General features: G+C 47.3%; 1 protein-coding gene across 1 annotated transcript; it reads right to left on the minus strand.

Moving 5' to 3' along the window:
- Window positions 1-2,726: 2,726 nt before the first annotated feature.
- On the minus strand, window positions 2,727-8,721 carry LOC123398633 (mucin-7-like). Its single transcript, XM_045093087.1, has 4 exons — window positions 8,449-8,721; window positions 5,626-6,216; window positions 4,716-4,775; window positions 2,727-3,185 (listed from the first exon to the last, which is right to left on the minus strand). Exons 1-3 carry the CDS (start codon window positions 8,719-8,721, stop codon window positions 4,716-4,718), a joined length of 924 nt encoding a protein of 307 aa, XP_044949022.1. The 3' UTR covers window positions 2,727-3,185.
- Between the last annotated feature and the right edge of the window lie 3,478 nt (window positions 8,722-12,199).

Below are 12,199 nucleotides of genomic sequence, written 5' to 3' on the forward strand. Positions count from 1 at the left end.
TGGTAGAGGGGGTCACCCTCTACTACCACAACCAAGAATCAAATACAAGAGCACATCACCATGCATGGAACCAAGCTCTAAACTTAGAAGAAAATGCAAATATGAATTTCCAAAAAAATGCTCCAATGGCAAATCTAAGTTCACCAATGGATTCCTTGGGAAATTCTACCACAAAATCTTATATAATATGTGGGCACTTACTTGGAACAAGTGACCACAAATTAAGGAAGAGGAAACTACTCCAAATCATGACTAGGGACTAGTGCATCATTTCATGTAGTTTCACTATATCAACTACTACATGGTTGAGCCCATGTGCACAATGAAAAAGTGACATGGGGGTTTGAACCCCATGTTTGTGTCATGCACATCAACTTCACAACCACTTCTACCAAGCTATCCACACATACAAATCACCATGCCCTCTCACATATGGACATGTGAAGGTGCACAAGTGTTGCAAAGTGGGTCTGTTTTCACCACATGCATATCCTCAACGTATATGCATGTCATCTAGTAGAAACCCACACCACCTACACATGCTAGCAACACAAAGAATGCTAACACATGCATATGGTAATCGCACTCACATGCATACCTACACTAGCAACACCTCATGTGTGTGCAACACACACACACATGCACATCGCCTACATAAGATCGTATACTAGGAAGCATCACCATACACACACATCCATGTGTGACTAACCTCATGTGTATGCACACACACACACACACATGCACCTCTCACAAGCACCCAAACATACACCACATCATCATCCACTACTATACAGCACAAGCAAGGAGATAAAAACCAATCTCAACTAAAGTGATAATCACAAGACTATAAGCACATGCATCCACCACTCTACTAAGTGCATATACACACACACACAAGTGCATCACCACTTATTCACAAGCCACCAACAAATGGACATACTTGCAGATTATGAGGGGAGGTAGCACAAACATGTATGTGCACCAAAAATGGCTACCTCACTACAAAGAACAAGGCTGCAAAAATAGTGAAACAGAGAACAAGGGACAGAAAAAATAAAAGGAAGGTAGTGGGGGTCGAACCACAGACCTGCTGCTCGAGCACACACATGCACAAGGCAGCCACCACTGTGCTACGGTCACTGATCTGACCAGAGAGGGGGTTCTCTCCAGGTATGGTTGATCTTCCTGCTACTGTGTCGAAAAAAAATTACACGAGAAAGAAAAAGGGTTGCCGAGGGGAGGGATCGAACCCACGCCCTCAACACAGGCACACCACACCACATACCACTAGGCTACGCTACGACGTCTGAACTATATCGCGCAAAGAATCAACTAAAGGGGGTCGTCTCTGCTGAACTGCTACCGGCGGCAGACCGGAACAGGGGAGGGCTCTCGTCGGCGATGCGAGCCAAATCCAACTCCGGCTCGTGGAGGGCAGGGAGCCCGCACACACACGAACTCATTTCCGGTGCTAATACCGCCCGAGACATATCACAGCAGCCTAGCTACGGTGCACGGCGGCGCCGGCGACAGAGACGTAGTACGTCGACATGCTACTGCTCCTACGCGACGATCTACTGCAGGGAAGGGGGTAGGAGACGGATCTGCTCACCCTAGGGTAGGAGAAGTCGGCTGCGACGGGGAGGAAGCAGGGGAAGAAGAGGTGGTCGCCGTTCTGGCCTGCTCGTCGAGGAGGTTTGTCTCCGTCGTGGAGAAGAGGAAGCAGGGGCGCTCGCGTCGTCCTAGCCGCGGGGATGGATTCGTGGATGACCCCGCGTGCTCGCCGAGTCGTCGGGGAGGAAGAAGAAGCTCGTACGCGGCGGCGAGGAGGACCTCAATCCACGGCCATGGCGGAGGAGCACTACCTTACCTGACGCGGATCTTCCGAGAGCGAGGTGGAGAGGGGAAAGGAGGTGGCGGCGCGAGAGAGAGGAACCCTACTGCACGGACGCCAAGGGGGTCGCTTTTATGGAGGGAAGGAGCGAGGAACATTCCTCGGTGTCCGTGACGCCGTCAAGTCGACGCTAATCTGAACCTGCTGGAGTGGAGCTATGACGGAAGAAGGGGGGAACGAACACGCCGTCTATAGGAGAAGCCACGCGCGAGAGAGGGGTGCTGGGCCTGCTAGTGGGAGGAGGCCCACTAGTTGGCGCCAGATAGGAGAGGAGAAAAACCTGAGGGGTTTTTTCTATTTAAAACAAACAAGAAAAAGGATGTAAATCACACACAAATCTGTTGGGGTTAAAATCAAAACAAAAATGCCCCTGGTCATAAGAAATTATGACCTAATTGATTAAAATAGAAAAGAAATATCTGGAGCAATTAAATATTTACAAAACAGAATTTGTTAGGTCTATTTTATGAATAGTTGCACCCTTAAAACTAAGTTACAAAACAGCAAAAACACATCTTGACATCCACCACAAAATGTACTAAATCATGGGCATTTTTGAATCAGGGTTGGAACAAGTGAATATTGGCTTGAGATATAAAAGAGAGAGAGAGGTTTGCAAATATGACAAGCCCACTTTATTTGAAACTAGTCACACACACATGAAAACATAGATCACCCCCGACACATACACAACATCACAAAGTAGCTAACCACAAGATCACCACATCTCAAGAAATGTATAACACAACACAAGACAAGGCAAACAATGATATGATATGCATGCATGCATGGGAAGGAAGGAAAAAAATACAAAGGTCATCACAAGAACTCATGGCACAAATGATATCATCATAACTCTGACAAGGTGGACCCACATGCAATAGGTTCCATATAAGGAAGGGTTACACTTGAGGCACTACACTTCTCACCCGGTTCCACCATTCTTAAAAGGAAAGAGATCGGTCATGGAGACCGGAGAAAAACCTCCAGTATCTGGAAGAAGTGTTGTTGGATAAAATCAGGATTTTGTTCGTACAGCACTGCTGCAAACATGCCAGCAACTCATGGGAAAACCCACTGCATTTTCCAATTAAGGTCCAAGCAGTTCTGAATCATGGAACCGCAAGACAAAAGAATATTGAAGCAAGTTTAGCAGCTGAGATTTCTGAACCTGAACCTATCTATCTACATGTCAAAAGTAGGTGCTCGGTGTTTCTGTCGTCGTGTCTGTGGGGGGCAAACTTCTGAAGAGGTGAATTGTCAACTCTCCGCGCTCTAACCTTGATCTACTCTGCATTGACAAATTAATAATCAATTACAATAAGATCAAGTTAAAACCTGAGGTAATATAATGTGCAACTAAGCTTTTATACTATATATCACAAGATACAACATGAATTTGGTTTTGTAGGTTCCATAATTTCTGCTAGCAGCAGATGATACTTATCTAAACGAAGGACAGAAATGTGGAATCAGTACGTTTTACTCGCTCCAGCCCATCTTTTATCATGTGCACAAAGACTCGTATATCCACAAGGCACCTCCCAAGCAAGTACAATACTACAACAGTTTCAGACAAGTCCCAAGTCCTAACAAGACCTATCATAATATAGTTTTTCCAAGCACAATCATATTAACATTCCACTAAAGTAAGACTTGAAATATTATGTTCATGCAGCAAATAGCATTACACCAATATCTGTGCACTTGTGCAAAACAGATTCAAGACCACTACAACATTTTTTTATCGCCAAAGAAGATAAACAATCTAATTCTCAGAGTATTGGAAAAATAAAATAAAATAACACGACCAGCAAATAGGTTTTACTTGCTGCAGACCATCTCTTTTTTTTTTTCGAGAAAACGCAGAGAGATTCATGCGTTTCTCCACATGGCACCTACTATGTCCAATCAATTACTATTGGTTTTGTACAAGAGTACAACAACTTCAGAAAAGTCCCAAGTCCTAACAAAAGCTATCATAATATGGTTTTTCCAAGCAGTCATATTAGCACTCCACTAAAGTAAGCCACCAAATATCATGCTCATGCAACAAACAATATCTACACCAACATATGTGCACTTGTGCAAAACAGATTAAGTCCACTGGTTTTTTTCTTGCAGAAGATTAACAATCCAATTCTCGGAGTTTTGAAAAAATAAAATAAAATAACAAAACCAGGAAATACAACTCATGTGCAGAAACTAGATTTAATTTGGTACTATATATGGATCAGAATTTTGTTCACAGGTTATTCAACACAAGATAAATAGGCTAAATCTCTTTTGTTAAGGCTCAATGAAGACAACTGATTTTGCATTATAAGTTCCATAATTTTACTGCAACAAACAAAAACAACAAAGCAGAATTGTGCTCATATACTTAGAAAGCAGAACTGTGCGAAGGACGTTTGGACTGAAGCGACTATAAATGACAAAAATGCCCGTAAATACAATGAAATTGCAGTGTTGAGCATCTGCAGACTGCAGATTATGATATGGAGATTACGACAAAACTTCTGTTTATGGGCGAGCACCTGGGCGCGGGCACACAGGGTACAAGTTTGCTCTTGGACTGCAAAAGTGACAAGTTCACAACGTCTCGAAAATGATTCACCTCGAAATAAACTGACAGCTAAAGTGATGGAGCTTCTCTTAGAAGTTAGAATGATGCAAGTTACCTTTAGCTACAACTCGGAAAAGGAGATGAAAGAGTAAACTACACACTCACAGACAGCGACATTTGAGACACATAAACAACATAATAGCATCTCCAATTCTCAACAATACCATGCAGCAAACTGCTCCTGACTCCACATACCTAGTTTTTGATTTCATCGCCGTTGTAGGCCAAATTCGCGTGCGTGTCTTCCCATGGCTCCTGCACGGTAATTTGGATCAGAAGAGGCCATGAAAACATGCTGTACTTTGCCATCATCAACTTCAACTAATCAAGAAACAAGTGAAGAAACCAAACAATATCTACACCAACATATGTGCACTTGTGCAAAACAGATTTAAGTCCACTGGTTTTTTTCTTGAGTTTTGTAAAAATAAAATAAAATAACAAAACCAGGAAATACAGCTCATGTGCAGAAACTAGATTTAATTTGGTACTATATATGGATCAACATTTTGTTCACAGGTTATTCAACACAAAATAAATGGGCTAAATCTTTTTTGTAAAGGCTGAATGAAAACAACTGATTTTGCATTATAAGTTCCATAATTTTACTACAACAAACAAAAATAACATAGCAGAATTGTGACCATATACTTAGAAAGCAGAATTGTGCGAAGGAAGTTTGGACTGCAGCGACTATAAATGAAAAAAATGCCCGTAAATACAATCAAATTGCAGTGTTGACCATCTGCAGACTACAGGGTATGGTATGGAGATTACGACAAAACTTCTGTTTATGGGCGAGCACCTGGACGCGGGCACACAGGATACAAGTTCGCTCTTGGACTGCAAAAGTGACGAGTTCACAACATCTCGAAATGATTTACTTCGAAATAAACTGACCGCTAAAGTGATGGAGCTTCTCTTAGAAGTTAGAACGATGCAAGTTACCTTTAGCTACAACTCGGAAAAGGAGATGAAAGAGTAAATTACACACTCACAGACCGCAACATTTGAGACAGATAAACAACATCTCCAATTCTCAACCATATCATGCAGCAAACTGCTCCTGACTCAAATCACCGTGCAGGAACAATGCTAAACATACCTCTGACGGCGGCTGTGGCCCCGGGTGAGCGGGCGCGGCTGGCGCGGTGAGGGCCTGCACGCGCGGGCGAAGGGTAGCCGAGCGCTCGGCGAGGAGCTGAGCGAACGTCGCGAATAACTGGGCGAGGGCCGGCTTGTGCGCCGCCATGGACTCCGCTTGCGCGAGCGCGTCGAGGGCCACCTCGAGCGCCTCCTCGTTCGCGGCCGCCGGGGCCACGACGATGGCTGCCGGTGATGTGAGGGCTTCTGCAGCGGCGAGGGCCTCCTTGTGCGCGGCGAATGCGACCTCGTGCGCGGCGATGGTGTCGGCGAGGATGTCGACATTCGCGACGAATGCCACGGCCGCCGCGGCAGCATCCTCGACGGGCGTCCTCGACGGGCTCGGGGGCGTCCTCGGCGTCCTCGACGGGCTCGGCGGCGTCCTCGGCGTCCTCGACGGGCTCGGCGGCGTCCTCGGCGTCCTCGACGGGCTCGGCGGGGTCCACGGCGGGGTCGGCGGGGTCGTTGGCACCAGCGGCGGCGTATCGGCGGCGCTTGAATGGGTAGAGGTTGTCGTCTTTGGGAGGAACCGTCCCGCGTGGAGGACGCTCCTCTGGTGTTAGAGCAAGTTAGTAGAGCCCTCAAACCCCTAAACCCTTAAAAATAACCGTTTTTTTACAGTTTTTATCCAAAAACGGCGTAGATTAGAACCCTTAAACCCTTAAACCCGTAAATATTTTTAGAGGTCCAACCCTCAAACTAGTTTGTGCTTGGGCAGCTGTGGGGATGGATGCAACCATCGGCACCGACCAAACCGGTAAACGGTATTGGCAAAGGATCGAGGACAACTATTGTAGGATCAAGCCGAAGAATAGTGGGTTCAACTCTCGCACTTACCGGTCGCTTCAAGGCCGGTGGGAGTTGATGTGATTATGTGAGTACATATCTCTTCACTATTTTGATTATGTGATTATGTGTGGCTATTGTTGTGTTCTTATGTGATTATGTGTGGTTGATAGGAGACAATTGTCGGCATGAGGTACAAGGAGATGGCCGCTTCCAAGGGCAAGCCATTCCCATTTAAACATGCTTGGGCAATTCTTCAAACCTTTGACAAGTGGAAGTTGAGGGATCAAGAGACCGCACCCAAGAAGTCGGCAATGCTTAGGATGGATGATAGTGAAGATGAGGAGGGGGAGAGGAACTTGGGCAAGCCCGAGGGAACCAAGAAAGGCAAGGTAAGGGTGAAGATGGAAGGAGAGGCGTCAAGCCTAAGGGAGAAGATGGAGCAAATGATGAAGGCAAGAGAGGAATTGACAACGAAGACATTGGAGACGAAGCTTCTTATCACCGAGAAGAAGAAAGAGGTCAAGCTTGCACAAGTGGAAGCAAAGCGTGAAGAAGCAAAGCGCAAGGCCGACTTGGAGGAGAGGATGATCAAGGTGAAAGAGGCAAAGGTATGGAAAGAACTCATGGTGGAAGAGAAGGAGCACATGATGATGTCCAAGAAGGACATGGATCAAGAACAATTGCAATGGTGGAAGGACTATAAGGAGGACATCGCGGAGAGGAAGAGGATATTCCGTGGTGCGTCCTCTACTCTTCGAGGTGACACTCCGATGAGTTGTGGTGGCGATGGCAATGTGGAAGACTCCACCACCGGCGACAATGGAGGTGCTTGATGAACGTGGAAGTGGTCTAGAAAATGGCGCCAAGTGTAATTTTTTGGTGATGGTGCCGATGAGAGGGGGAAGATGATGATTGTCTGATGTAAAAACTATTAAACCATGCATCAATGATCTTTATTTCCGTGTTTGTTTGGAGGTTTATTATGTTTTTCTAGTGAAAATTATGCAATGCCAAATAACAGTTTTAAGGGTTGGGGTTGGGGCAAAGAGTAGAACCCTCAAACCCAACCCTTATAACGGAATATTCCGTTATAAGGGTTGGGTTTGAGGGTTCTACTCTTTACCCCTGTTTTTCAACCCTTAAAAGTGTTAAAATTGGGCAATTCTCAACCCTTAAAACTGATTTTACATTTAAGGATTTGAGGGTTCTACTAGAGATGCTCTTAGAACTGGCAGTTGCGAGTTCGCTGACCCTGGGACAGCCGTCAACTTCAACGGCCGATGCGCCATTGTGTGTTTTATTTTCAATAAAGTTTTCCAATATACTCCGTATTCGCTTATTAACCCGGGGGTATATATAGAGCCTGAAATGAAAATTAGTGAATACACTAGTCCATACACCGTTTTCATATAGTTAGTGACATCATGAAGAAGAAAATGTCTTTTGTACTCACTGCTAGCAATGTACTGCTTTTTAGTTATAGCCGTGGCATTAAGGCAACTCCAACCACATTGAACCCATTTTATCCATATGCGTCCGTTCGATAGAAAATACGGCTCGTGTGAACGTAAAGAGACCTTCGTCCGTCTCTCGTCCATCCACAATGTACTTTCGGCCCAAATTTGGATCAGGTTTGCGGTGACGTGGACACGAAGCAGACGTGCACGACTCCCACCCTTGTCCTCTTGGTCGTCGATGGCACATCGACCATTCTTCACCTCCCTATCCACACCCGACACAACCTCGAGGGGCGACTTCGTGAGGAGGGGGACTTTGGCGTGACCCCTGGCGTGGCTTGCTGACACGCGCCTCGGGTGGTGGGGACCCTCGAGTGGGCCTAGTCCGTGAAGCCCAACAGTTAAATGTGTTGGACGCGAGGCCGACGCCGCATCCAAGGCCGAAGGTATGAGTCCGCCAGTAGGCGAGGCAGGACAGCGTGGGTCCTAACCGCTTGCGGGACAGGCATGGCAAATGGTGCGCGATGTGCATGGGATACCCCCACTCCCCACGACGCCTCGGCAACTACCCACGTCTTTATAAAGCATGTGCACGGCGCAGGCCCATCATTGCTCTCCCTTGTTTCACATTCATCCCACGGCACCTCCTTCCTCCGCGTGCGGTCCACTTCGATGTGATCTTGGGTGCAGCGGCTCTTCTTCCCCATCTCAGACCACCTAGCGTCGATGGCGTCGGTTAGTAAGAAGGCGAAGGCCGCGACGTCTGCCGCGAATCCTCCCGTCGTCGGGCCTGCCCTCCAATACTCCACCATATTTAGGAGCAAGGGTTTGGGTCAGGTGCTGCCAATGGTCGCCGGCGACCAGAATGAGTGGGGGCGAGAAGATCTGGCCGGGCTCACAGAGCAACCTCGCGAAATCCGCTTACCCCTTTTTTCTCCATAGCGTCTATGTTGGGTTGGTTTCACCCTTTTCCGAGTTCTTCTACGCCATCCTTTCTCATTACGGGATCCAGGCGTTGCATCTCCAACCCAATTCCGTCCTCCTCTTGACCATCTTTGTCTTCTATTGTGAAGCTTTCGTGGGGTGAAGCCCTCGGTGGCGCTCTTTCGCCACTTCTTCAGCCTGCAGTTCATCGCCCATGACCAGCGCTTCCCATGTGTTTCCTTTGTCGACGTCAAGGGCAATACCATTCGCCTTTAGGCCGGGAAGAAGGTAGAAGGTTATCGGCAACGCTGGATCTTCATGGACGCGGCCAAGTCAGCTCTCTTATGACTATCCCCACGGCCTGTCGGAGCAGCCTCTCTTGTGGGGCCACGAGAAGCTCACTGACCCGAGGGCGACGCCGATCCTGGAGCGAATCGCCACCCACGGGGACGCATAATTAACGGGGGCGATGATTGTTCACGAGTTACTGAGGTGTCGCATTGCTCCTGAAAGGATCGATATGGTTGACTAGAGGGGGGTGAATAGGCAACGACCACTTTTTAATTAATCTTAACAAGTTAGGGTTAGCAACATAAAGGTTCTCTAAAATGATAACAAGGTGATGAACCTATATGATGCTACCAACTGTAAACACTAAGGCAAGTAAGAGATAGTCTACAACAAAAACATACAAAATGTAAAGATTAAAGATAACCGCAAGTGGAACCAATGAAGACGAGGATGTGTTACCGAAGTTCCTTCCCTTTGACAGGAAGTACGTCTCCGTTGGAGCGGTGTGGAGGCACAGTGCTCCCCAATAAGCCACTAGGGCCACCGTATTCTCCTCACGCCCTCACACAATGCAAGGTGTCGTGATTTGACTATAGGTGCTCTTGAAGGCGGCGACCGAACCTTTACAAACAAGATTGGGGCAAACTCCACACAAAGCTTGGAGGCTCCCAACAAGACCACGGAGCTTCACCACAATGGAATGTGGCTCCGAGGTGACCTCAACCGTCTAGGGTGATCAAACACCCAAGAGTAACAAGATCCGCAAGGGATTAGTGGGGGAATCAATTTTCTCTTGGTGGAAGTGTAGATCTAGGCCTTCTCAACCAATCCCTAGGAAATCAACAAGTTTGATTGGCTAGTGAGAGAGATCGGGCACTTTTGAGCTTAGGGAGCAACAATGGAGCTTGGGAGGGTCAAAGGTAGGGTTCTTGAGCAAGAAGAACCCTTTATATAGCGGGGGGGGGGGAATGCAACCGTTTTCCCACTCACACACGAGCCCAGCGGTACTACCGCTGGCGGCAGCGGTACTACCGATGGCACTCCAGCGGTACTACCGCTGGCACTCCAGTTGTACTACCGCTGGCTGCAACGATACTACCGCTGAGCCCATGGTAGCGCAAAGATACTACCGGGCCAACCACCACCAAGAAAGTCTTCGCAAAAAGTCCGACGAAGTACAACCGCAAGGATGGTGGTACTAAAGTCCTGGAGCGGTACTACCGCTGACCAGGGGCGGTACTACCACTAGGCCAGCGGTACTACCGCCAGCTCTAGCGGTACTACCGCCAGCTCTAGCGGAAGTACCGCCAGCTCTAGCGGTACTACCGCTAGGCCCAGCGGTACTACCACTAGGGCCAGCGGTACTACCGCTAGGTGACCTTTTTGCAAGATGAGAGAAACCAGAGATGGGAAAAGCTCCAAAGTTGCAGGAAAAGGGGATGGAGATAAAGTGTGTGCGTGCAAGATTGATTCCACCCAAACCTTTCCAATACGGATCCCCTCTTAATAGTACGGCGTTCCTACGACTCAAAAACCACCAAAGAGAATCGTAGAGGACACCGTGCTTCTGTTCCACGGAGGTTGCCGAATCGTCTTGTGCCTTTGTCATGTATTATCTGAAAGCTCAATGCACACGATTAGTCCATTAAGGTAGTGTCATCAATCACCAAAATTACTTAGGCATAAATATGCCATAACAATCTCCCCTTTTTTGGTGGATTGATGACAATACCGGATTTGCACAGTAGAAAGCATGTGATCATAAAGATAATTTAATAGAGATAATTGAAGAGCATATGACTCACAGCATATGATAAAAATAGGTCTCACAATAAAAACAAGTCTCACATCACACGTAGTAAAGATAGCAAATACGATCAAACCAAGTTCAAAGCAAACACGATAAAGATAAAGCAAAGCTAAAGCAAAGCAAATCCAGCTCCTAGACTCTCTCCCCCTTTGGCACAAGACACCAAAAAGGGGGCACACCTAAGACACAGGTGGTCACTCCTCATCCCCAGACACATCCTGGCATCCGGATCCTGCTCGTCCTGTTCCTCCTCAATGTCCTCCTCAGAAGCCTCCACCTAAGCATCAGACCCAGTCCACTGGTAACCTTGGGCCCTCATCCAGTCAGTATCTGGAGTGATGTCGTCCTTTGAGCCGCTTGAGAAAGCCACATTAAGGGTCCTTAAGACACGCTTGTGCCTCTGATGGTTCTCCTTCTGGGCCACATGAGACTAATACTGTCCCTTGGCCTGCATATAGAAGAGAGTCTTCATCTGATCCTTCAGCTTCACAGCCCAAGATGGCATAGCAGAAGAGCGGGTATGCGAAGCAGGTCCTCCTCCTGCAGCAGTCTCTGTGTCTGTATCCATGGGCTGAGAAGAAGTTGATGGGTTGGCCCATTTGTCCTTTATACAAAGGTTGATAGGATCATGCACAAAATAGTCAGCCTGAATAGGGAAGGGATCTATCAGATAGATATCATTCCACCTCTTCTGAATATAGGCAAACAGGTAAGGCCCGTAGATGTGAACCTTACGGTTCATGTTGCAATTCCAGAGCTCATGGAACATCACATGAACTATGTCGAGAGGCGCAGTTTCCTTAGTCCTTGCATCCTCAAACAACAGAAGCATCTCAGCCAGATGACCATGCACCTCGTCCTTGTTGCCAATACGAGGGAATAGAGAGTTGCGGAAGACCCGATGCATGATATCCAGATGCGTGGGGAGCACACCTTTTTTTATGTAATGTTGTCGCAGCCTGTCCTTGGGGGTGGCAGTAGACGAAGTAGGAGCATGAGGACGCATCCCAATAGCATTTTCTTCCCCCTGAAAGTCGACTTTGAGGAACTGCATGAACTCCGTCCAGGAACCAGTCAACTTCTGATTACCGGTCATCCAGGTCATGGTGCACTCGTCATCAGGTTGAAAGTGAAAGTGACATAAAACTAGGCCACAATATCTAGATCAAAGTCCTATCTGAAGGTGATGATATCTGTAAGGCCAAGCTTTTAAATCAAGGAGAGAGCCTCGCCAAAGTAGCCTGGATGCCGCGGAAAGTGAGTGA

This window comes from Hordeum vulgare, chromosome 1H (assembly GCF_904849725.1).
Source record: "Hordeum vulgare subsp. vulgare chromosome 1H, MorexV3_pseudomolecules_assembly, whole genome shotgun sequence".
Classification (NCBI taxonomy): Eukaryota; Viridiplantae; Streptophyta; class Magnoliopsida; order Poales; family Poaceae; genus Hordeum; species Hordeum vulgare.

What these genes read in the sequence shown, in the direction of transcription:
- LOC123398633 (XM_045093087.1), bottom strand. Translation starts at nt 8,721, where the DNA reads ATGGTGGAGTATTGGAGGGCAGGCCCGACGACGGGAGGATTCGCGGCA. An exon ending in AGGCGTCGTGGGGAGTGGGG is followed by an intron (nt 6,217 to 8,448) that starts GTATCCCATGCA and finishes CTCTAACACCAG; the next exon opens with AGGAGCGTCCTCCACGCGGG. An exon ending in GGCCACAGCCGCCGTCAGAG is followed by an intron (nt 4,776 to 5,625) that starts GTATGTTTAGCA and finishes ATTACCGTGCAG; the next exon opens with GAGCCATGGGAAGACACGCA.